At 41.4% G+C, this 25,478-nt stretch overlaps 2 protein-coding genes across 8 annotated transcripts; one reads left to right on the plus strand and one right to left on the minus strand.

Annotated features, from left to right (window-relative positions):
• The first annotated feature begins 279 nt into the window (after positions 1-279).
• IRAK1BP1 (interleukin 1 receptor associated kinase 1 binding protein 1) lies at positions 280-12,103 on the plus strand. Its single transcript, XM_083830587.1, has 4 exons — positions 280-600; positions 6,519-6,584; positions 10,623-10,753; positions 11,789-12,103. Exons 1-4 carry the CDS (start codon positions 352-354, stop codon positions 12,057-12,059), a joined length of 717 nt encoding a protein of 238 aa, XP_083686713.1. The 5' UTR covers positions 280-351; the 3' UTR covers positions 12,060-12,103.
• LOC310897222 (F-box only protein 21-like) lies at positions 4,820-25,478 on the minus strand. Of its 7 annotated transcripts, XM_083830589.1 has the most exons (11): positions 24,024-25,478; positions 23,428-23,472; positions 22,210-23,342; positions 21,739-21,801; positions 20,638-20,808; positions 19,279-19,368; positions 17,361-17,431; positions 16,433-16,596; positions 14,443-14,553; positions 9,575-9,653; positions 7,151-9,443 (listed from the first exon to the last, which is right to left on the minus strand). In XM_083830589.1, the coding sequence occupies exons 5-11, from the start codon at positions 20,763-20,765 to the stop codon at positions 9,379-9,381; spliced, it is 708 nt and encodes a 235-aa protein (XP_083686715.1). In that variant the 5' UTR covers positions 20,766-20,808; positions 21,739-21,801; positions 22,210-23,342; positions 23,428-23,472; positions 24,024-25,478; the 3' UTR covers positions 7,151-9,378. The 7 variants fall into 7 exon arrangements, with proteins under 7 accessions (XP_083686718.1, XP_083686719.1, XP_083686715.1 ...); XM_083830592.1 differs by lacking the exons at positions 7,151-9,443; positions 21,739-21,801 and adding an exon at positions 4,820-4,884 and having other exon boundaries at positions 24,024-25,475; XM_083830593.1 differs by lacking the exons at positions 7,151-9,443; positions 21,739-21,801 and adding an exon at positions 4,820-4,881 and having other exon boundaries at positions 24,024-25,474.

Below are 25,478 nucleotides of genomic sequence, written 5' to 3' on the forward strand. Positions count from 1 at the left end.
TCCAACCTTTCCTCGAACACCCCCAGGGACGGTGACGCCACCACCTCCCTGGGCAACCCGTTCCCATGCCTGACTGCTCCTTCTGAGCAGACTGAAAACAAGCCAGAAACGGGGCAGCCTCCCTCAGAGGCCGCGCGCCCCGCCCGCCATTACGGGCTGCCCCGCCAGCTGGGATGGCGGCGCCCCCGCGGCAGCGGGCGGGGCAGCTCCCCCTCGGCACCGACCATGTCGGGAAAGCGAGGGGGGTCGCGAGAGTCGCGACACGGCGGTAGGAGGGGGGTGACGGCGGTGCTTCCTTCCCAGGGTGCAGCGGTGCAGCGGTTACCGTGGGGCCGGGAGGGCCCCGCCGCCATGGCGCTGCCCGCGCCGCTCCCCGCCCGCGGCTTCGAGCTCGCCCCGTCCCCGGGGCCGTCCCCGGTGCCGGTGCCGCCCGGCCGGGAGCTGCATGTGAGCGGCAGCGCGGAGCTGAGCGCCGGCCCCGACCGGGCCCGGGTGTCGGTGCGGCTGGGCAGCAGGAAGGGGGCGGCCGGGGCGGCGCGGAGCAGCGTGTCCCGCAGGCTGGAGTACATCGCGCACAGCGCCCGGCACCGCGGCGTCCCGGTGAGGGGCCGCCGGGGGCTGAGGGGGCGCCGGGGAGGGCGGGCGGCGCTGTGAAGGCGCCACGGGGATAGGTTCCCTCCTGGCAGTCCTGCGGGGGGTGGTTGGGGATTTCGTGAAACGCTTCTGGAGGGTTCCGCACCCGGGGCTCTTAAAAACAAAAGGTGACAAAGCAGATCCGTGGTGGGTGGGTGGCTGGGTTTGGACTCTTAAAAACAAAACAGAACAAACCAGATCTTTGGTGGGATAAGTGGGTGGGTTTGGACTCTTAAAAACACAACAAACCAGATCTTTGGTGGGATAACTGGCTGGGTTTGAAAGTTTCTTACTCCTAAAGTCCTCCAGGAAGTCTGTGCCATTCCCATGCATTCACAGATGAGCTGGGGAAAAGGGAGATGATAATTTACTCCCAAATTATTCAATATAGTAATAAAAGTATTGCAGAAGTATTTAGTGATAGTGCATGATGTTACAGTGGAATTCAGCATCTGTAAATACGAAGTAAGAGTGAGTTACTCAGCCTAAACAGTGATGTGCTTACAGTGACAGGGCATGCCCACAGCTCAAATGCTACATGCATTTGAAGATAAGTACTGACTCCAACTTTTCTTTTCCCCTCCCCAAAAAATAGGATTTACTGTTTTATTTCAAAGTGGATGGCAATGCTGCCTGTCTTTTCTGTAATAGCTGAACAAAGCATTCCTTCAGGAAGAAGGAAGGCGATAAGAAAGACCCTCTAGCCCCCCTGTTTCGGTAAGGGTCACGTTGCAGCCGTGGGACTAGATGGCAAGGAGGCCGCTGTGGGCCAAAGCTATCACCTGTGTTTTTCCCTACACACAGCTGTGGGGTGTCTGTCACATCACACAAGCCCTGCTCACACTGATGACAACCGGGAGGAGGATTCATTCGCCATCAGAATGACTTGCTCAGTCAGAAATGGTGCATTTCTGTGAGGGGTTACAGGCTGAGTGCCTTCGGTTTCCATCAAGTGAGTTGGTAGGAGCTTGGTCGTGGATTTTCAGAGGAACAGGGGAAGACAAGGCAACTTATCATTCGTCCATTTTTATTAGTAGAGAAAAACTGTAAGCCTTGTACCCACCACTGTGGGGAGCTATCAGGTCATAGGTATTTTTATCCTGGATGCAATTAAATAGCATTTCAAACTGTGGGAAGGTGAGAAAAAGTAGTTGCAGCTGTCTGCCCTACAAGGAACCTGAGTAAGTGACTGGTTTTTGGCATGAGCCTGGCTGAAATGGGATTGCGGGGAGCATTCGACTTCATGGCAGGTGACACACAAAAGGAGTACACAGGCTGTTAAGTCAGTGAGCGTGCTTTTGAGGTGCTGTATATACTCACGCAGGCTGGTAAAAATAAGTGCAAAATGAAGTGTGATCGGGACAAACATGGTGATATTTGGGTATATGCAGAGAGGAATGTTACGGGGGCATGTAAACGGTGTAAACTAGGTAGGAAATGGACTACTTTTGTGTTGTGAGAGCTGAACATTCAGTGGGTTGTTAAGTAGTTTCACAGCGCTCTCTTGCTGTTTCAGACCTAGCACATGTTGGAGACTGAACGTGTTCTGTTTGCAGACTGGAGAGGCTGTGAAATGCTGCTTAAGTTCTGGGCTTCTCGGTGTTAGCAATGTGTTAGCTCTGGGGAACAACAAGGTGGTGTGTTTTTTCCAGAGTAGTTCCCTATGGTGTAATTTTTAGTGCTTTCTTCCATCCGATTGTAAACCACTAGTGCTTTCATTTGCCCTCTGGCTTTTCTCCTAAGAGATCTCACTGCTGGCAGTTTGCTCCTAACTGCATTTCCTAACATCACTTGTAGCTAATGCCTTTCTAGACCACTGTAAAATTCAGCTCTCTTCACAATCTCCATACGGTTGTAGTTCTTGCAAGGCTGTCTAAGGCCCTTTAGAAATCAGCAGGTTAGACCATATATTTATTTTTTAATTAATCCGTAGAACCGTTTCCTTAGCCGTTCGTGCTGCTGCTGTAGGAAGCCTGGGAGATCAGGAGTGCGTAACCTCTGCAGCAGCAGGAGTTTGCATTAGCAGCTTGTCAGGATGCCAGGGGCTGCACCTAATTTCCATATATATTTACACAGGTTTTTAATCAGAAGTAGTTGCACATAGTAGCATTTATTTATAGAGTGCTGTAAGTATCTACTGCACTTAGAGCACAGAATCTGCTTTGAGGGCTGCAGGGAAAGTACAGTCAATGGGGAAACCAATCTCTTACTGAGCCCAGCTGTTCAAAAGCAGCATTTTTTTTTTCCTTCTCTAGAAGCAAACTGATTTATATTTACAGCTTGCAATTTATCTGGGGGGTGGTGTGGAGATAACATTTGTTTTCTTTAATCATTGTATCTAAAAATTATCTTTGGCCATCTTGTTTAAAAATAGCAGTGATTGTACAGGTTAGCTGAGGCTTTAGAGAGGGGGTGTTACTTAAGGAAAAAAAACAAACCAGTTCACAAACTGTATCCAGCAGGCTCTGTCTTTACTGGGCTGTGTCCTTGGATATACATGCACTATTCTCCGTATTTGGAACCTGTTACTCGGGAGTCACAGCCGTGGATGCATATCCATATAGTCAGTGGAAAAAAGGATTTGAAGCTTTGCTTACCCAGTTACATTTTTTTTCCAATTTCAATGCATCCTTGGTTAAGAAACGCAGAAAGGCCTGCATAAGGCATCACCTTCCTTAGACTACCGCATAGTTTAAGACATATCCCCAAAGTATCCTGACGTTTGCTGAGTACAAACTTAAGTACAAACTAAGAAAGTGCAAAATCTTTCTTAAAATAACTGCCACCTATACTCCTGTTGTTTTTCGAACAGACACAAAGCACCAGAAACTGCTTCACCGTAGGTGTCATTCTGTCTGTGTAATGCCAAAGGGAAGAAACAGCGTGAGGACTGAGAGGCTGGGAACAGACCCGCCGCCCGGAGTGTGTGCGTGCTGACTGTCAGGGCTTCCCGTCCTGAAATGCTGGGGTAACCTTGCAGAGACACTGTGATGGACGGGCTGTTATGTACAGTCTCATACGTCACATCTCTCATTAAATGGTTCTTTAATACTAAGAAAAAAAAAAATGCTATGTTCAGGTGGAAAAAGCTAGCTCTTTCGGTTATTTCAATATCTTTTGAGTATTATTTTTGAGTCTAGAGTAACATTAGATGTATCTCTGCAAGTGTACAAGTAAATTTTAAGAAGCATTTCCAGGTGTCTCCAGAGTTTTAAGCAATAGCTACACAAACCAGTGCAGCTTACTACAACTGTGTGTTAGTGTGCATTTCCAAACTATCGACATTTTTGCTTATTGAGGCTGGTCTTGTAAGAAGGACTCATAATTTTGTTTACTCAGTAATTAGGAACAGAACACATAATTTTACCTTCAGATAGGTTTTTTTCTCATACTGTACTGTTACATAGCTGTCTCCTTGAAGCGTGCTTTCACTGAATATCAATTTAGTTTTTTTTCTTGTTCTCTTCTGGGGAAAGCAGTAGTCGTTCCTACAACGGTCATGGTGTGATGAGGGTGGACACAACAGTTCTGTGAAGAAGCAAGTGTCCAGAAGTAGCAGATAGGAAGGAGGAAGGGCTATATGAGATTTTGGTGTGTTGAAATGAAGCAAAACATAAGGTGAGGAACAGTTCTAGACTTGATACTCTAAGCTCAATGGGATGTTGCCTGTCTTCTCAGTTTTTTAAAGTACCCGCAACAGTGATAGTTTATATCACTGCTGGATCAGAAAATACCCTATATAGGCAGCATACAGGTGTGATTCTGTTAAGAATCATTCAGTGGTTTCTAGAGGTAATTGAGTTTTCATATAAAAATAATGTTATATTCATTTATTTTTTATACTGTGTCTCTTGGCCCACAGATTTAGAAATTTGAGAAAACTATTCCAGAAGTCCGGGACACCTGACACACTGGAAGTGTAGTTTTTCTTAAGGCACAGTGAAAACTACTTTTTTCCTGTGGTTACTGCTATCAAATGAACAGTTCCTGAGCCAAAATATAAACAGTAGACATAAGGAATAGGAAAAAGAAAAGTATTTTGCTTTTGATGTAGTCAAAGCCCTGATTTCAATTTAAAATTCTGCCATCACCTCCTGTCTTCTCTGTGTCCTTGTCTGAAGATGGAAGAGGCTCCTGAAAAGGAACAAAGCTTCTGGCAGAAGATGTATCAGAAGAGGCCACATCGTTATGACTTCAGCAATTAGGTCTTCCCTTTATCTTCAGTAACACATACAGCTACTGTCAAATCTGCTGGGATACAAATTAGCAATGAGGGAAATTTTCTAGTAGATGGCACAAGATGGTTTTTCACTCCCAACTGCATCAATCTTGCAGTAGTGCCTAGAACCACAAGATGGCACTGCCCTTAAATAAACAGCAAGTGGGTGAAGCGCAAAAACAAACAAAAAGAAGCAAACAAAGGTTTAGAAGACTGACCTGTTCAGAGGAAAAATATATTTTTTAAAGGGATTAAGGAATGGAGACAAGGAAAAACAAATGCACTTTTTCTATTTTTACTCTCAAGATTTATTACAGTATCGTTATTTCTGTAAAATAGGAGTTTTATGTGTGGTTATTCCTATAAGACATGGATGTATATCGCTAGGAAAAAAAAAAAAAGGAAAAAAAAACTTTCCTGATAATTGTATTGACAGTTGATTGTATTATAAAAAGTATGGTTTGCTCCATCTTTCTCTAACGAACCACAGCCAGCCATGCTTCCCAAGTACCTCGAACCTATGACTGTAAAAAGGGGAAATATGGCTTTTAGGGACTAACTGTCCATGGTCCTTGCCTTTGCTAGGAGAGATTTTCCAAAAATAAGGATGTTCCTTCTTGTATTTGAGCATTATTCGTCAATCATAAAATTGAAAACTCAATTTTTGTTTTTCAGAAAACCCAAAAGCTTCTTGTAGGCACTGTGCAATGATAATTATAGGTCTGGTTTCCATGTGATATTTTAGAAGGAAAACGCTTCTCGTGATTAATGTCGTTTCTAAAAAAATATGTATTCCACACAATAAACTTGAAGATTTGAGTCCTCTGTAGAAAATATTCTGACACAGAGCATCCTTAGAAATGTGTCAACAATGAAAGCAAATATTATGTTCCTATGCAAATACATTTAGTAAGTAAAACTTTTTCAGTAATTTGGAAGGCTTGGTATCTGCTTCTCTACAGCTCCTGACTATTAAATTCAAACTCATACTTAGAATTAAACTGTAAACTGTGCTTTCTGTTATGTTGTAGTAATTTTACAATAAACTGTTCATCCAAACTGTTTACCAAAGAGGGCAGTGGGTGAAAGAAATGTTTGACTGCTAGCAAGCTGGTCAAATATTCAGAGGTAGCCAGAGTTGCTCTGTATCTTAGTTTCATATCTTGCTTGTAAATCGTAAAGTTTTTGCTAGTGCTCTGTACGGACCTTACATTGAAAATATAGCTGGTATTAATGCAGAAGGGTCAAAGCGGAATAACCTCTTTTAAGGGTTTCCTTCCTGCTGAATAACCATTGATTAATCATTGTTTAAATCACAAAAACGACTGAAACATCTTGGGTTTTGTACCAGGTGAATTGACAGTTACACACTGATACACAGAGCCTCTAGCTAGCAGTTGCTTTCAAGAACTAATTCTTCTCCTTGAGTGAATAGCAGCAAAATTGCCTTATAGAGCTACTGTATAATTTACTTTAAATGATGTCAAGAAATCTTTAATATCCAGCCTTAATTGACGAGATTTGCATGGAAAATTCCAAACTTGTGTTTCTAAGTTATAAGTTACAAGCCAAAACAGTTCAGCTTTTACAGAACACAGTGTACATACGTTTCCAACAGACCCTTCATTTCTGTCTTTTAAGATTATATTCTTGTATTTTGTTTCAGGAAGAAAATATGACTGTAACAGAGGATTTTAGTAGACTAGAGAACACCTACCAAATGGAAGCAGAGGTACGTATTCAACCCAAGAAAACAAAAAATGTAGCAAGGACCAAGGAAAATTTGCAGACTCTTTCCTTATAACTAGATGTTCTCTGTAGTAAAGGCAGCATAGTCCGAAGAAGCTACTGAAAGACTGCAATTTAAAGCAGAATTCAATTGTAGTCTTCTGTTGTGTGCAGAACTTGTTTTCTGCTGCTGTAGCATGGAAAGGATTATTTTCTTGTCAGATGATTGCGTGCTGTTATTCTGTGATGCAGCGGGAGGGACTCTCGTTCTGGGACTCTAAGGTTGTCATCGCATGGTGCTGTAAGCAAACCTATGGTTCTGCTCTCTCCTCAACCCCTAGATGTCCCTGCCCTCTACTTTTTTGACAGAATTTTTACGTACGTGATGAGGTAATAGGCAAGTTTGGAAAGCTGCTCCAATTAAAAGCTAATCTGGAAAAAAAAAAGTGATTATTTTTTCCATTATTTTAGCTCCGTGAACTGGAGACAGTGCAAGGCAGAGGACAAGAATGGACGGGGGACAACCGTGGCATGGCAGTCCTAACCTATATCTGCTTAAGCCACAGTTGAACAGCACCTGGACTTTGGTCTATTCTATACTACTCTGCCATCAGCTTGCTGCAAGCAAAGCAAAGCTGATTGTTTCCTAGGTAATTCACTTTGAATTCTGTGGGTAAAAAGTGCTGTGTGAAAGTTAAATATTATTAGAATAATCCCATTTTCTTCAGAATCAGCTCAGGGGAGTTTATTTTTGCACATCTGTACTATAGCAAGAAGTAAATGCACTGAAAATATTAATTAAGGGAAATAATGTGTTTTCAATCAATGAATCTTTTCAGATTTAATCACTTCAGTCACTACCCAGCAACTTCAGTGATTCTTATGAAGATTCTTATAAAGATTCTTATAAAAGCCTGCAGTAAAACTATAGCAGTATTATAGAGTTATAGTTTACAGTCCCCTAAATCCGAGTTCAGCCTCTTTAATTTGCATGTTTGTTTTAAGGTATATTCTCATCTAAATAACAGCGATAAATATACAAATAAATGAGAATTTGGAGAACAAAATTAGATTTTAAAATGAGTCCTCAGATACTTAAATGATATCATTAGTGTCATCTGCTGAATGACTTTAACTTTGCAATTTAGATACCTACTATCATGAGAGCTTCAATTATCAAGTCTTTTAGGTAAGCTGTACTTAAAAATTAATACAACTACATACAGTTATTATTTAGGCTACAAACAAGCTTAGGCCTGCTACTTCAGCCCTATGCGGTAACTAAACCAATCGTCAGCCTTCTCCTGCCATCAATTTTTATACAACAAAGACTGTAAGTAAGTGGGAAGCAAATTACGTGGACCAAGTTTACACCAGTGGGCAGTTTGGACTGGCTGTAATTGTTGTTCAGAAGTTCTGTGGTTGCACAGGGCCAGAACTTGAAAATCTGGCCGCAGTACTGTTGCTCTGGGCTGCTTAAGTAGCGGTACTGTAGCGCTTCATGCAGAGGTTAGTTTCACCTTGACTCCCCCTTTATATAAGCACTAGTTTTGTTAGTGCAGCTTCATAAAACCAATGGAGTTCCATTGACCAGTGTGTGAGACTACTTTAGCAATATGAATGAATTTTAAATTAACTTTTACGCTGGCTTCTGTACTAAAGAGTTTGCCGTTGTATTTGTGTTACATATCAAATCACAGAAGTCATGCATTATTTCATTCTCTACGCTGTCATGAACAATTTGTCTACTCTAACAGTTTTTAGAAGAACGAAGAAATTCCCGGACAAATGGCTATTTTAGGGTGTAATTAAGAATTCGAGACATACTTTCAACTGTAAGCAGATAAATTCTAATTCATGCTTTAACAAAGGAAAATACGCAGAAGAATGAAGTTTTGTAGGGGATCACAAAGCTTTGTAGTATCCTAACCGTAACAGTTCATCTATTGCGTGATGATCTCATGGGATGATTAGATTGTTCTTGTGCATATCTTAACATGCTTGCCTTTTCGTAAAACACAACTTCTTGTCCTTTACAGCCTTACCCAAACCTTACAATGTGTCTGTAATGGTTTTGCATTCCTCATATTATTTTTTCACACTTTTTAACCTTAATCATAATTTTATTGAGGAAATAGACTGCTTTGCATTTTAATGCTCAGGTATCCTCTGTAAATGCAGGTGGAATTTATTTTATTGGATCTAGCTCTAAGCAATTTAAGTGAAAACTGTGATTGTGGGTGCGGAAACAAAATTCACAAGTGTTGCTCGGTTGTTTTCTGCCCCAAGGGCACCTGCTTTTTTACCAGTAAAACTCCTGAGTGCCCAGAGCTGCCCCAGTCTGAGCAGTTTCCCTCTTGCCTTACGGCCCACCATTATTTTGTTTGACCAGACTTCTGTTTCATCCCCTTGAGGGAACTAATCTTTTAAACACTGGCAGCCATCTGGCAGACGCTATGATGGTCCTCCTAGTGAGACCGTATGGTCAGCTTTCCACAAAACACAATTACGAGTTTTCTTGCAAAGCAGCACGAGAGGCTGTATGGGTTTTATATGTGGCAAGAGCTCTCACTGAAGAAAGAAATCCAGGTTTAGTCTCATCTTTGGTCTTAGTTCAGGTTGGCACCGCACCTTCCAGAAAGTGATCCAGCCACTGAGTTACAGATGAAGGGTGTGTAATTCAGATGAAGGTGCGTACTTGGTGCGGTTTTGCACAACAGACGCGGCCATTTGTCCTTGCAGAGGTGGAGTTGTCCCGTCACTTGGTCAGTTTTTAAGGCCCTAAGCCCAGCTTGGGCTCAGTGGTGTGATGAGGTACTGAGGCAGAGCAAGGATTCAAGCCAGGATGAGGTACACTGAGAGGCTACCAAGGGTAACAAGACTTGTGCATTAATTACTTTGTGATAATTGTCGGTATCCATTTTTACCTTACCCTGTATATGAAGTAGTCCTCTCTTGCTGAGGGATTCAACTTCCTTGAATGATCCTACTTACCACGAGGTAAAGGAGAGGTTTTCCCACAGGACGTTTCTGCAGCGCAGCTGACAAGCGGTAACCCCTTGAAGCTTCCTTTCTGTGCAAAAAGAAGTGAAAGAGTCAGGGGTACGAGATGGTGACCCTGGCTTGGCGATGAGAGCACTGTACTGCAAGGTGAAGATGAAGACTCTTAAAAAAGAGTTTGGGAACTGGGATTTCTGCTTCCTGAACACTAGCAGCTGGGCACGATTACTTGACGGCTGACAAGGGTGCTCTGCCACAGAAGAGGGCTTGCTCCTGCCTGGAAAGCTGCCACCTGGCTGGCACTTCCCTGCCGGGAAGGCTGTAGGGCTCTGGATCCTGGGCTGATAGCGATGCCTGCTTTGTAGCAGTTGGGAAAACACCCAAATTCCTGATGTATCATCTGTATGTAATGCTTCTTAATGCCAAAGGCACAGACAGCTAAACGTTTAAATTGTTTTTCATCCTAGACTGAAGTGACCAGTTCTCCGTAGGCACTGGGGTGAATCTGTTCACCCAGCGCAGGATTTTGAGCAAGTTGGATGGGACTGGGCTAGGCTTCTTTTGGTCTCATAGTTTAGGTTTCTTGAACGTAATGTGTGGAATTAAAATGTAATTTTCCTTCCTGCCCAATGTTTTCCACATCATTTTGCTTAGGCTTCTGCATAATTAACATCTGGTAATCTAAGTTCAAATTTAAAAGGGAAGAACTAAGATGTTCTTATCTGATGATGTGTCACACACAGTACTTGTTCATTCTTCAGATTGTCTACATACCAAGAAAGCCAGACCTCCTCACAAAAGAGAATTTTATTAATCCTCAATTTTAAACAGTTTTATAAGCTTCTTTCTGTTGGAAAACAACTGATAGTTTCTAGGGCTATATAAAAGTGTCCAACTCAATAAATGTTGGTGGTATATACAGGACTAGTATGTTCAGTTAGTTTGTACAAATCTGTCTTTACATTGATTTAATTACAAGTGTTGGATCATAGGAGAAATGTTTAAAAAAAAATTACTTGTCTGGTGTCTGTGTTCATTCCAGGTCTCTATTATATTCAGTGATTTTGGAAAAATGCAGAATGTTTGCAATTTACTTACTGAAAAATTAGGGGCTTCTGTTACCATCAGTCCACCTCATTTCTACCACACGCCAGAAGCCGTAGACGCCCTTCGGTGAGTTTTCTCTTATGCCACAGATTTTACAGCCTCAGATAACATTTAATATGAATACATAATTTATACTGTTTGTAATGGGAGCAAATAGTTTCCTTCGTACCTATTAAAATTTATGTTCAGATCTCAGCATTTGTTCTAAATATAGCTTAGAAATTAATGTTGTTCAGCCTAGAAAGATGCATCTTGTTCTTTCTGCAGTGCCCCTGTGCAGAAGCAGAATGTAATAAATATTTTCTCACTGATTTCCATTGGAAGTATAATCTGCTGTGAATATTAGGTCAACATAATTTGACTTTGGTTACATCAGCATGTGTAGGTTTAATTTGAATTTATTCATAGAGGTACAAATGTGTTACCAGATGTTGATAATTCTAAGTACCCTTGCCAATTCCCATTACTTTTAGCTACTGACGTGCTCTGAAGTGAGCCATGTACAGTGCTTGCTCAGCATCAAAATATGCTACTTCGAAGCTCATGGTCTTAATATTTTAGGTGTTTACTAATTATTTGAATTTTTGCATATCCCACTAATGTTGAAGAGGGTGGGAGAACCAGAGGGAAGTTTAATCTTGGTTTGGGGTTTGCCCCTTTAAAGAAATATGCCTGGGCTAAGAAGGGAGCTCAGCTCACTGCAGGTAACATTTCTGGAGATGTCAGAAGTGTATCTCAAAGGTGTCGATACAAGAGTCTGGAAATCAGGCCAGTGAATTCATGTAGGTGCTGGCATGACTTACAGCTGAGCACCCAGATGTTTGGAGCAGCGCTTGGACACTTGCTCTGCACCACACGCCACCGGTGCCTGCAGCATGTAGGTGTTTGAAATGCTTGATTACAGCTGATGAGGATGCTCACATTTTCTCCTCACAGTTTCCCCTCAAACTTTCAATCTACCACCCAGAAGGTGTGGAAAGGTGTGATGGTCCTTACCCCATGCAGTTACAAAAACTGAAACATAGGAAAAAAAAATGTTTGGCATGAATATTTGTGCAAATTGACCCTGCTTGTTATTGTGCCGCATTCTCTGCCTCTCAGCCGTCAAGTATGCGTCACTGCTGTTGCAAACACACGGCAGAAAGCTCAAGAAGTATGTCGACTGCTTGGCCAGTCACTGGGAAAACCTTTATTAATAAGAGAAGAAGAAACAAAAGAATGGGGAGGACACACAGACAGTCATCAAGTTAACTCCCCAGATTCACTGACTCTGCAGGAAAGAATCCAGAATGCTACTGCTTATGCTTCTTGTAGAGTGTTTGCTGTGTTTGAGATAAAGGGAAAAGAGAACAGAAGAAAGAAGTTGCTCTAAAAACTTACAAATCTTACACGTTTTCTTAATAAATTTTTGTACTTTTCTTCATTTTTTTGTTTTCCTTTATTGTTGTTTTTTACTTTGTTACAATAGCAAGTATGGTCAAGACAGGATATTAAGAATATTGTTTAAGTACTGAGCAAAAGTAGAAAGCTTTTTAATTTGCATGTCCAGGTGCAAAAAATGACATTTAATGGTTTTATGTCACTCAAAGCTCTTCCTTTGCACGGATCATTTGAAAGCAGCACAGTGCATGCTTTTGTAAAGAGAGTAGTCAAACTATTGCAGGAATACTTTACTGTAGCTCTCACTAGAAATAGTTCAGTTCCAGTTGGCCTTTAGTTAGGTCTCTCCTAAAAAATTAAGATTATTAGTTCTTCAAATAGAGTATTTAACTGTTTCATCTATTCTGCTCCCCACCCCCAGTTCAGTTAATGATGGTAAACCGAACATGCCATTTGTTCACTTCTAATGAAATGAATTCTTCAACATAAAACTTGCTTAGGAATGTTTTATTTCATCATAGGAAAAAAATATACATTAGCTTTATCCCGGTGTCTGTTTGCTCAAGTTTAAAAAGGAAACATGTTCTCCAGGTGCACATTATATGTACAAATAGCTGAATACTTCAGTCATGAGGATAGATTTTTTTCAACCACGGCTGCATAATGTATTTTGATCCATCATATCCACTGAAATAGGCTTTCATATCAGGGTGGTGCACCTGAGAAAATCATATTTCAAGTTGAATTAGCAGTGAATACAAATTGATACTTTAATGATTTAAGTTACTAGAGTTAAGTTTTTGAAGACTCCTGATTAGTTTAAATGCATTGTGTACCTAGATACACTTTCAGTGGGATTTTCCACACTTTACTGTAATTTATGGCATAAGAACAGTGGCTTTCTCAGACTGTCAGTGTCCTGCAGATGTTGAACACATCTCCTGAGATGTTACTGGCTAGGTCTATACCAGGGTTGATGATTTAACCTCAGCGCTGTTTCTTATTGAAGTAGTTTCCACTCCTTTGTTGCTGGTACAGCTGCTTGTTATTTTTTTCAGCTGGATCAGTTATCTAATCCAACTAAGCAGACAGCAGGAACACTAAAGTAGTCAAGGAAATTGTGAAGACACACCAAGTTGATGGTCTTCTGTACCACAGTGTCTAACTTGAAGATCCAACTCCACAAAGCACAACCCAAGTTACGTGCTTTGTTATGATCTGGAAAGCCTACAGTGAGTGGGTTAGATCTGTGAACTGGGAAATGGTTAGGGCAAGTTGAAACATTTTCTTGTCAGCCTCAACTCTTTAGGAAATAACTGACGATTAGGCTGGAGGAAAGGCTGTGGGAAGGCAATCCGCAGACCTTTTTGAAATTGAGGTGTCGGCATGACTCGTCATCTGTAATTAATCTCACCTAGACAGTTTTCAACTCGAAATTTGTGAGCTTGTTACCATCAGTCGCCCTAACAGTCTGTGGGAAGAGTAAGCTTCTCGTGTGGGTCAATAAAGCGATCTGATAACTTAAAGGCTAGCTTTCACAAGGTAAATGTTTGTGGTGAGGTATTTGTTTCTCCCCGTGGACTGTAAAGGTCACCAAAGGTAGGCAACTGACTGATATAATAAAAGGTGCATTTTTTAGACATGAGTCAGAGGGCTCAGAACCCGATTTTAAATCCTTATGTCACGTATCTGGGTTAGCATAGTTCCTACTCCTTTGTTCAGGCACGTTAGCACACTTTATGTTACAGTCACTGGCTAGAGCAGAAATGTTTTAAGGAAGGCTGCCTTCTGGATCAGAGCCTGTGACTAGTTGAAGAATCAGGTGCGCCTTGTGTAAGCTAGAAATCAAAAGTGACCAAGACCGTGATACACAAAACAGAATTTTAGGCTCACAGAGAGTTTTGCAGTTAAAGAAGGGAGACATTATTCAGTCTGGGCAGCAACTGAGCAAAAGCTTTTTGAAAAAAGAGCAAAAGGAGATTTTTCAGAGTGGAATTGTGAAACCAGTGTGTTTTGCTAGATCCAGTAGAAAGGGATGAAAGGAGTTGTCCAACTTTGATTGGTCAGTGAAATCCTAAAACAAAAGTCCAAGTCTGCAACAGCCTGTACATAACAGAAACCAAAATGCTAAGGGACTTAAAGGCAAAGGAAAAATTAGGCAGTTGGATACTTTTAAGTAGACAGCACATGGCTTGAGTCATTTATCACCTTCTAAAAACATATATTTGAAAGTACAGCAATAGTTTGTGCGTCTGCTTTCTCTATTAGTTTCACTACCTTTGTAAAATAAATAGCATCCATTAAGCCAAAGGTCAGCCAACTTTTAAACACAGAGGATAACAAGCAAGTTGCAACGGAATAAAAATAAATACTACCTCTAATCCCATAATAATCGTTATCTCTTCCTCAGGAATGTAAGCGGTAGATTTGCCAAATCCATTTGCTTTGTTAATTAGAATTCGATAGTGAGGAGTATCTTTTACATCCTGTAAAAATAGAAGGAAAATAAATAGCCTCGAGAGGAGATGACGACTAAAGACTACATTATATAATCAGTTAACTCTCACTAGACTTACAGGGCCTAAAACCTCTCAATGTATACGTACAGCAGGTTTATTTTTATGATCGTACCAACGTCAGTTTGGAAAAATAAGTATAAAGCAATCAACACTGTAATATGTGAAGTTCTTCTTCTCAAATCTTTTTTGATTTTAAGAGCCAAGATATTAAGTAACCTTTTTGTTCGTATATCTTGCAAAAAATATGACTTAGAATATCCCTGCTTTTTGTAGATAGGTCCCACAACAGTTTGTTAGTCCCCCTTCTACCTTCACAACTGGTGACACCGGAGAGAAAGGAGCAAATTCAGAGCATAACGCCACCTCTTACAGCCTCAATCCTAATCCTGGATAAAGCTGAGGCAACTACCACGTATATCTAAAGGTCCTCCAGCCAAGAAAGAAGTGTAGCTTATGATTATTTTTGTAGTGCCTATAAACCCCAGTCACAGGCCAGGGTCCCACTGTGCTGACTGCTGCCCATAAATATTCCCATCAAAAGTAACCCACAATCTAAACACGAAAAAGTGATGGATGAATACGGGCAGATAAATGGAGTTTATGCAGCAGTTAGTATTGATCAACGTGACAGGCAGTGGCCTCTGCTCAGCGATGTGGTGATGAACTGCAAGGCAGAGAAAGGCTGGGCTGAAAGCCTGGCTAATAATGCCGGGGGGGTTGCAATGACCAAGCTTAGCAGCTGCCTCTTAAAGGTCAGAGGACATTTTGCGTAGCTGATGTACAAAACATGAAAAAGCAAAGGGAAGTTTAAAATAATTATAAAAAAAAATACACTTTTAACTATAGTATCAATATTGAATTTAAAACCATAAAGATGAACACAAGATATCATTGGGAAAACATTAAAATATAAGATACATAAAAAGATTCAGAATGCCTGATGGGGAATGCATAGGTGTGCAGTTGGTGACAATGCCACCGAGAGGAGAAAAAAAGAGGGGAAGAAGCAAGGCCACAGGTGTTTTCGAAGCCAAAGATGAATAGCAGGCGGATAAAATTGCAGTGGGGAAGGGACAAAATGCAACAAACAGTACTGAATGTCTGCTCCCAGCTGAACATGGATTCTCGTCTACAGGCAGAGCTTCTCATTTTTTCTTATTTTCAGTCCTCTTTGGCTTACTGATTAGTGCCTTCCTGCCACTTAGGCAGCACGTCAGCGGCCAACCCACAGGGTATGTAGCACTGTATTATCAGACCAGCACTGTCAACAAAGATTTAGCATCTGGTTTTCAAATGCAACAAGGACTTTGGCTAGAGAATTTCAAAAGCTTCAAGAATCCTAGCAAAAACACATTGTTAAGTAGATTTATATTCCAACTGTCCAGATGCCCCAAAACACAGCTTTCTCTATCTGAAATTGTTTAAACACAAAGGCTTACTTGTACTCCTTAGGTGCAGTGAAGATGTTACCAATTGAACCTATGCTGGAAGATCAGATCTGATACTTAAAAGCTTTTCAACTTCAGTAACACACCATGAGAAATTTGCTCTAACATTATAGGTTGACACTGCTGCTTTAAATGCAACACTGCGTATTAAGTTTAATTCGAGAGACATCTAGTACAACCCTGACCGGTGAAGTTTAACCAATCCGTGCTGGAAAAGCAAAGCTCTTCTGTGACAACAGAGAGAGCAAACAAACAGAGCTTTCTCTCAGCTGCACAGGTGATCGGGGATCAAGTATTCCCTGTTAGGTTAGCAGGAAGTCCATAGCACTGTTAGAGGTTTTTTAACCTGTGTTATTGTGTGTATGCATTGATAAAATAAGAGTTTAATACAGTCAAACCTGTTTTGCTGGAGGATATTTGTGTTGTAGCCATTCTTCTGGAGCTTTAGCTTTTACATCCCATCCAACAATGACTCCCGAATAACCAAGTCTTTTGTGAACTATCACCTGTCCCACACTGAACTGGATGGATTCAGGCTTTGGACTGCGAACCTGAGTTGATTCTAATTTAACAAAGAAAGAGACTTATAAAGAAATGTTTTATCAGGCATATTAAACATTTAAACAGACATTCACGTTCTTCTGATTTCTACCAGAAGAGAAGTGACAGTTAAATTGATAGGCAAAGTAAACAAGTAAACATGTACTTTATTTCTTTTCCCCCCAGAATATTACTACAATTTTTGACAGACCAGCATCCACTAAGGAAGGTATTTTTCTATTTTTGTGCCTTTGATACCACGTATGGGTCTTAACAGAAAGCATAAACACATGTATGTATTGGCAATTGCTGTTTAACTGCACCTTTATATTCAGTATTTCACAGTGCTACACGCAATAACTAATTTTGCCGTATTTTTTTCCAGTTTGGGTCACAGAATTTTTCTATTCAGTCTAACTGCAGGGATTTTTTTTTTGTAGGAGCAGACTAATCAATGGTTTCTTTTTCCTCCTAGGAAGTTGTTCTAAATCCATTCATTTGAATCAAGTGAAAGCTATACCACTGTTGTTCCACACACCAGTACAAACTAGGCACACTCAGATCAACTCCATGAAATAGATGGATACATGTAGTACATCACATTGATACCCTTACACAACACAGGGCGGAAAGACTTCAGATTTTACATGTCCTGTTTTGCCTACTGAATACGATCAGACAGGAGGAAAAATACTAACATTTACAAGACAAGTTTTGTACCCTACAAAAGACCTTAGAATGCAATACCACCAGGAAAATACAAAAGGACTGCAAAGACTTTGATACCTGCAAAATAAGAATGGTTTTCTGCTTCATTGTTGGCACTTTTAATTTTCTTTTCTCCGAAGTACCAGTTCCTAAAATGTAAAATTAATAACCCAGCATTCAAACAAATTCTTTAGCAACTGAGTTTTAGGATAATCAGCCTTCAGGTTATTACTTTAAGCCTTTGTCTGAATAGAGGAATAGTGCAAAGCCTTTGACTCAAAATTCTTCACAACTTGAAGCCCAAACAGAATGAGAGTTTTACATTAACACCACTTCTAGGGAACACACAAGACAAAGAAATGTGTTCCAACAGGAGAAAAGAGTATGAATATAACTTCTTTGGATATGTAGCACCACAGCTGTATTATAATTTCTATGTCAAGGAAAACCCATTTACTTTATATAGGTGAGTTTGATACTATTCTTACTTCCAAGAGAGATTCTTCAGTCTCTTCTTTAAATTCTACTGTGAAATCTTTAAAGATTGGTTAACTAAAGTATGGACAAGGTATCTGGCCGCAACTCCCACCTTAAGGCTACAGTAAAAGTATAATTTCATCTGAATTTCACAGGTGGGGGACTCAGTGGGGTTTTTTTTTGGTGGTAGGAGCAGCAAATTTATTTGGGTAAATGTTCTCCATCCATACCAGTTAGGAACCTGTCAGTGCCAAAGAGCTAGTTTGTCCTAGCCTCCTTCCTCTTCTATCCTCTTCTGTGGTGTTTACCACTTTCCCTTTCACTCCCTTCACCCAGCCTGGAAGAAATTTAGAGTAGCACAACTGTGCAAACAATACTTAACACACACACGCGCGCGCAAAAAAAAAAAAAAAAAAAAAAACAACAAAAAACCACACTTGGTTTAGCTCAAACCTGTAGGAAGAATTCAGGTTGACAAATACCTTTTATCAGGAGCAGGAAGGGGTGAATAACCTGACTTGTCAGAATACAATGTTGAGAGCATAGCTTATTAGCTTCTTTATTAAGAAGGTTTGGAATGCTATAAGCGCCACCATATTTTTAGGATAACCGATTCTTTATAATAATGTAAGATATTCAGAAGAGGTAAGCTGCTCCAACAATGTACAAATAATCAAAGGATCTTTTAGTGTTTAGAGGTTTTATCTCTACACATGCCTGAAGCGTCCTGCAAAGTTGCAAAGCAATTTGTGGTGAACCTGAGAAAAGCACAGTTTCTGTTGTCTTTTGTACATCCCCTAGGCTTTCCTGGGGGCAAAAGTAATTCTGAATTTTCCACGGTTCAGAGGTACTCCCTGACACCCCTGATCATTGAACATGAATCAATAATAAAGGACCTTTGAAGGTCCAGACAAGGTAAAACCTTTGGAGTATTTCTACTGCACAAGAATTAAATCTCACAAACAAGCCCTTTTAACCTCCCTGAACAAGTTCATGTAACGGTCGTCTTAAACTAAAGTGGTACGTATGCAAATGGATACAACCTTACTTCTTCTAGACCAACCCATTGTCATTTATTCAGTAATCACACTTTCCCTTCATCCTAAACCCACAGATTTCCCACCTACATTTTCTAGAACCACCGTACACAGCGTAAGATATCCATCCCATGTTGTGGGATCTGATCCTGTAAACGTATCACGGCTTATAATCAGTAATGTGGTTAATCCTACAGACAATCAGATTTCACAAGCAGATAAATTTAAAGCAGAGGATAACACATATAGAATTACTGCCGTGATTTATGTTTAGCTTCACATGGAGTTCCAATTGCGTGTTTGTGTAGAATACGTACAAAAGCTTTTCTTAAACTGGTAGGAAGTCCCAAATCGGTGTCAATAGGAAAATGAGAAGCATTTCCCCTTTGTTATTCATTTCACCCATGCAGCATGCCTTCCTGTTTAAAAATAGACCATGTTTGAAAGATACTCTTAAATGCAGACAGTATGCAACATCCTACCTTGTCTTCAATAGCCACAGCTTTAAACGATCTGCCCACGCATCCACACTCAGGTAAGACTTGGTAAAGCTGCTCCCACAAGCAATTAGCCTTCAGTAGTAAAAACAATCACCATGTTGTTTGAAAAACTTTCTATCGTGTTTTTTTTTTTATATTTACTTATTTTCCTTTTTTAATATTTAAACTTTAAGGTTTCACTTCTGTAGCAAACAGGAAAAAGAAGTCAGTGGCCAGGAACAAGTTCCCCCCAAAGATTACTACCTACCCTGCAAATGAATGTCCTTTCAATCATCACTTGTACCAGTAACCGTATGTAAATTTTGGAAAATGCCATTTGTCATGACAAAGTTGCTTTTTTTTTTCTGTAGTCAGACCACAGGAGTTGCCAAATTGCATCAGATTCTGCTGTTTCAACTGTTACTTGAGAATACTGAGCACAAGACATTTCAAAATTTGTGCACATAATCAAAGGACTATTCAAAAATAGCAAAGCAAATTCTGCATAAATCTAAATGGTTAGTAGTTGACTCATGCCATGAAACCCTGAAATTTTTTTTAAATCTGGGTCCTCGCCCACAAAGACAGACTTTGTTCTTTTTTAATCCAGCTTAATCTTTTGCTCTCATTACTTCACGGATTTGAGTTCTACAGATGAACCACACAACGAATGCATTACACAGACCATATTAAAACTCTAAGTCATGCACATCTCCCTTTGCATGGTACATCTTCAAGATGCCAACATTTGCCAATGGTCACCACTATTAAACACTTGGACCTGATGCACTGTTCTTCACTTTACATTTAGAACAGATGCACATGGCCCTGTCAGTACATGAATTCCTAATTCATATACAATATTGGCACTATTTACCTAACTCCACCGTTACGACTGCCTTAAGTAATTTTCTATCTAATAATTTCTGTTGCTTGAGACACTGTACTGAGTCACCTATGCAAGAAAATCTATTTTAAGAATAAGTGTCAAAAAGTAATGGAAAGTTTAAAATAGTCTTACTAATAAAAGATTTAATTTCTCCCCTTTTAAAGGGATTTAATCAATAGTCACAAATACTGGAACATCCAAAAGTAGAATGAGGTTAAGACACAGCCATGCAGTCATGCAGATTATACACAGATTTTTATGGGAAGAAAACAATGGTTGTTATTCAAATGCTGAAGGACCTCTTTAAACAACTAAATACAGTCATGTTAAGCCACAAAAATGTCTGAGGTATGATTTGAATGTTGTTTTCATGCAGGAATGGGCAACGCATTCCCACTTTCCAGGACAAAGTGTCATTGGGGATGAGAATGAGAACTCTTATAGATGAATACAGTAGGGAAGGACAGACTTACAACCTTTCTGTTATTTGGATGCGCTGAGCGGAGTCTGTTCCATACCACTGGGATAGGAAATACTGTGCAGGAAGCGCAGACAGCAGCATGCAGAACTGCAGAGCTGCAGCTGCATTGATGTGAGGCATTCCGACAGGAAGGTTCTTCAAAGACTCTTCCCTGCTCTCTAATCTGAAAAAGAGGGCAAAAAAAGGCAAAAAATGCAGCAGCCAGCTTTGCTGGCTGTGTGTACTTAAAAGTTTGCTTCAGATTGCTTTGTTGCTTCACAAGATAATATACAGGCTGTCCACACACATTTCAGTTACATCCAGAGCATTGCTAAATTACGTCTCACTACATTAAATTTGAGGGCATTTATAGAAACTAAAAGAAGACTAAGTAGACTAATTAAGCGTATTAAACACATCTGACACATCAGATTGATGGCCTCAGAAAAGTCTGCTTCGATACAGTGAGTACTGCATATACAGAACCAAGGGATTTTTCTTTCAGATCAGAAGCGTGTATGGCATTATACCTGGACAACAATTATGTGCCATAGTCACATCACTAGACTAGGAAAACATCCGACATCACCGTTCATTCCAGTGGCACCTGCCGCACCTTTCCAATGCAGGAAGATACTCGTGACTCTTTTCCCCTTCCCCACCAAATTAAGACACTTGCCTTCAGACAAGGAGAGCATTTACTGTCCTTTTGCATCTGTAAGAGATCTTCAAATCAGAACCCGAACTGATAAGAGGTCTGTCTGTACCTCTTACACAAGCATTCACAGACTGTACAGGCTTACCACAACCTTCAAAACATAACCTACATCGCATGCACTCTGCATTCTTTTATTAGTCTTCAGCAGAGGCTGTTGTATCTCTTGCTCTCTAGCAGAGTATTCAGCTTGCAAGCAAATACAAAATGTTCAAGTTGCTTTTAGCTTTTGCTATCGAACTTACTTCAGTTACAAAATAATGCAGGTTACTGTAACATATGCCGTACAGGTGCCTGTGGGAAGTTAGATTTATGAAAACTGCCTAGAAAAGATAGTCAAGATCACAAAATTATGCTGAAGGACACCTAAGGAATACCATAAAGAAGACAAAAACATACACGCCTATGACAGACAGACAGCAAAAATCACGTTTTTCTCCTCTGCATTACCTCCTTTAGAACCTATGGAGAAAATAATGATAATATTAAATGTTATCAGCAGCTGTGCATCTCCAGCACTTGTTTACTTGGGAGGAGGGGAGAAAGGAAGGATCCAAAGAGTAGTAGAGCAGGGAGCTGTCACCAGAGCAGCAGGCGGCCGCACTCCTCAGGGGGCTAGAGGTGCCCCCCATATTTCTGCGAGCAGCCCCCCGAGCGAAGGACGGGGGCAGACGGAGGTAGCCTGGCCCCAGGGTGGATCCTCGGGGAGCCAGGGACCCGGCGGGGAGCGGCAGAAGCGGGCAGGTGAGGCGAGGGCTGCCAGCCGGGCGGCTGAGGGGAGCCGGCGGGGCGCTGCAGCAGGTTCCCCGCTCCCCCCCCCTTCCCTCCCGGCCACCCTCTCCCGTGCCAGGCGGGTCCGTCCCTCCTCACCCGGCGGTGTCCGCGGAGCTCCCCGCTCCCCTCGGCGGTGGGTGCCGGTGCCAATGCCGGGCCCCGCTCCGCAGCCCGGTGAGGGGCCGATCCCGCAGCGGGGCGGGCCGCGGGGCTCCCCCTCAGCGGCGGCGGCGCCGCCCTCGCGGCAGGTGGCGGCCTTTGGGGCCGGCGGACATCTTGTGCGGCCGGGGGGAGGCAGCCCGCCGGTGTGCCCGGCGCGTTAAGAGACGATGTACATCAATAAAACGGTCTTAAACTGTCTTAATTTGAGAGATCCGCGTCTTCCTTTAATCCCTACCATACGTAAAAGAAGCGCTGAAATCCCGCGCTTCGTGTTGGGTGGATTATGGTACTTTAAAGTGTGGAAAAGCTGTCCAGAGTCTTCCACAAAACATTGCTTCCGCAAAACATTGGGGGAAATATTGTGGGTTTTGACCGGGAAAAGGAACCCAGAGGTGCAGCCACCCTGTTCCAATGCTGGGGTGCAGGCTGAGGGGGTCTCCCCAGCTCCCGACACCTCACGGGGTTGCTTGGGCCCTGATTCCTCCTTTAATGAAAACACAAGACCAACACCTCAGCAGACTGTACACTCTTACCCTTCTTAAGAGGAATATAAAGAAAGAACAAAAAAGTTCCATTCTATTTTTGCAGCTTAGTTTTAAATAAATATGCACTACTCCCCTGAGCATTCATTTAAATAGTTTTTTTTCCAGGAAAGCGAAACAACCGGCGTACCCTGCTATGAATAGAAGCCAGAAGAAAGTCCCCTAGTATGAGTTTTATGCAAAAAGCATCACGGTTTAACATAAACTTTTAACGCAGAATCACAGCGCGTCTCAGACCACCCTCCTGGTGGTTCAGAGAGTACTTCGTGGTGGTCCACGGGCTGGGCTTTGTGGCAGATGGATGAATGTGTAACGAAACAAAAGTCTGCGGCGCAGTTTCGACAGTGCGCGTGTCAGACTTCAAACACAGCCTCCCCCTGGGCCCGGGACGGCTGCACTGGGGTCGAAGCCTCTGAGCAAGTCTCTTCTTTGTCAGGGACTTCTTTGGTGCAAATTCAACAGCGGTCAAATTTGTTGATGACACCGAAATCAGAACGGGAGCCAACAGAGGAGGACAGACTCAAACTGCAAATGACCCCAGGGAGATTAGAGCAACAGGGAAGTTACAGACAATGGGGGAAATTCGGCAGCAGCAAATGCGAAGTCTTACCAGGGAGAGGAAATGTTCATCTCTTCTCGCTCGCTGAACACGTCTCTGTAACATGCAGTACCATGAAAAAAATAAAAAAAGGTTATCAAGCCACACCTAATTCAGTAATGTACCTTACTTTTCACTGTCTCTTCAGTGAGTAACATATTGATATTTACACTTTTCAAATAGCAATAGTAATAATAATAAAACTATAGAAAGCACTTTTTCCTGCATGCATATGGTAAAAGTGACAATGGTCTCAGAAATAACCTGAAAAATGCAAGAGCGATGACATTTGATGGCCTGAACTACCTCTTGCTTTCCCTTGTGTCTAAAATCAGCAACGTATACTATAACTACCAGCCCAATACAAAATATGTTAGACAGCTAGAGTCATTATGCCTCTTCTGTAGATACAAGAAAGTCATATAGGGTCTCCCATGCTGTGCTGGACAGAGCAGAGGAGTGGCATTATCTTTTAAGTAGAGCACATTGCTGGCTGGAACAGTTTGACTTGTTTCTTGGGCTGAATTGAGTTTTCTTGGGCTATGGATCTGAGCCTGGGGCCCATGAAAGATAATTAAGAAAAGCAAACATAATATCCAGAGACTTACATTCAGCATCCTGGGGCATGCAGTCAAAAAAGGATAATCCATTTTTCTAGTGCAGAAAGTGCTTTGAATTCCTGTGCCTTGGCTATGTAGGAAGCTGAAGAAAAACATGTCAGGATTTGGCCCTGTTTCTTTCACTTCTCCCTTGCTTGATGTTCTTCTGTTCTCCCACAGCCTCAGGGTCTCCCCAGAGACCTTCCTTGCTGTGGGCTCTGCCTGCATTTGTCAACTCTAAGTTCGTACAAAGATGATGAGGGGTTGGCAAAAATTACAATAGCAATTTCAAGTCAGCATTTTTGGAAAACAAATCATTTCGGAACTATCGTCAGCCCCAGGTTTTAGTTTGCTGATGGATTTAAGCCTATGCAACGTGGCAGGTCTGCCCAGGTTAAAACTCATCTAAGTAATGACCCAGACTAGAAATACTAATTTAACATAAGAAAAATGTTTTTAAAACATAATTGGGTTGTTTCTTTATAGATAAAATATAGTGTAAATAGCTTCAGTTGGATAATTTAGCCATTATTCTTCCACCCAATTAAAATTTCATTATAGGGGGAACACAGCATTAAGTTTTCTGAAGGTACTTAGGAGTAGTTTATCATGAAGGTATCCCAGAGCATGGCCAAATCAACAAAAGAGAAAATGTGTGTTTATTCCCTACCTTGCCGTCGCAGTAACAAGAGTGAGTTTAGGACCTATTTAATAGGAAAAATAAAAAGAATGTATTTCTTCCAGGAGTCCCACTTTCCTTCCAGCCCTTCCAGCATCATAAGGCAAAGCAACTTCAAACAATAGGATGGAAGAGAAAGAGAAACAGAAAAGCACACTTTTTTTTTCTGGAAAACCTCTTTCTCCAAGTGGATGTTTGGTGCTCAGACTGCCATGAATACCGATTTTAGCATTTAAATGGACTAGCTGGATGTGAAGGTAGCAACTCTTTGAGGAAGAAGTGATAGAGAGGTTGAGGTGATACTTTTCCTGTTACTTGAAGAGAGACAATTTCCTGCAGGACAGCATATTCCTCCCTCGTGGTGGAAAGGTTATCAGTGCAGCGGCAAAGTTTCTCTGTATAGTAACGACATGAAAAAGGTTTAAGTTATCAGTGAACTGCTGAGGAAGTTATTCTAAAAGGAGTATTTTACAATCCTTTAGCATTTCTCGGCTCACACCACTGTTCTCTGCAGTGATCTGGGCAATGAGGGTTTGCCCAGCAGGTAAAGAGCAAGGCTTCTAATATAAATATATTGTTATATATATACTTAGATGCTTTTTCTTTTAAGGAATAGGCACATCACCTCATGTAATGGGCTGAATTGTGTTTTATTGGCTTCTGGAAAAAAAAAAAAAAGCCTGTGACTTGTAAGCATCAGTGGGGTGTCAGATGGTTGCAAAGCAATCTAAATGCACACTTTTTTGTGTGAATGGTACATAACGTGGTGAAGAGGTGTTGAACTC

The sequence above is a fragment of the Anser anser genome (genome assembly GCF_964211835.1).
Source record: "Anser anser genome assembly, chromosome: 3".
Lineage (NCBI taxonomy): Eukaryota > Metazoa > Chordata > Aves > Anseriformes > Anatidae > Anser > Anser anser.

Excerpts from the sequence above, each read along its gene's own strand:
- IRAK1BP1 (XM_083830587.1), top strand. The coding sequence starts at position 352 with ATGGCGCTGCCCGCGCCGCTCCCCGCCCGCGGCTTCGAGCTCGCCCCG. Across the intron at positions 6,585-10,622 it reads CCTACCAAATGGAAGCAGAG|GTCTCTATTATATTCAGTGA; the intron begins GTACGTATTCAA and ends TGTTCATTCCAG. Across the intron at positions 10,754-11,788 it reads GAAGCCGTAGACGCCCTTCG|CCGTCAAGTATGCGTCACTG; the intron begins GTGAGTTTTCTC and ends TCTGCCTCTCAG.
- LOC310897222 (XM_083830589.1), bottom strand. The coding sequence starts at position 20,765 with ATGCCTCACATCAATGCAGCTGCAGCTCTGCAGTTCTGCATGCTGCTG. Across the intron at positions 17,432-19,278 it reads CTGTGGCTATTGAAGACAAG|GAACTGGTACTTCGGAGAAA; the intron begins GTAGGATGTTGC and ends TTTACATTTTAG. Across the intron at positions 14,554-16,432 it reads AATATCCTCCAGCAAAACAG|GATGTAAAAGATACTCCTCA; the intron begins GTTTGACTGTAT and ends CTATTTTTACAG.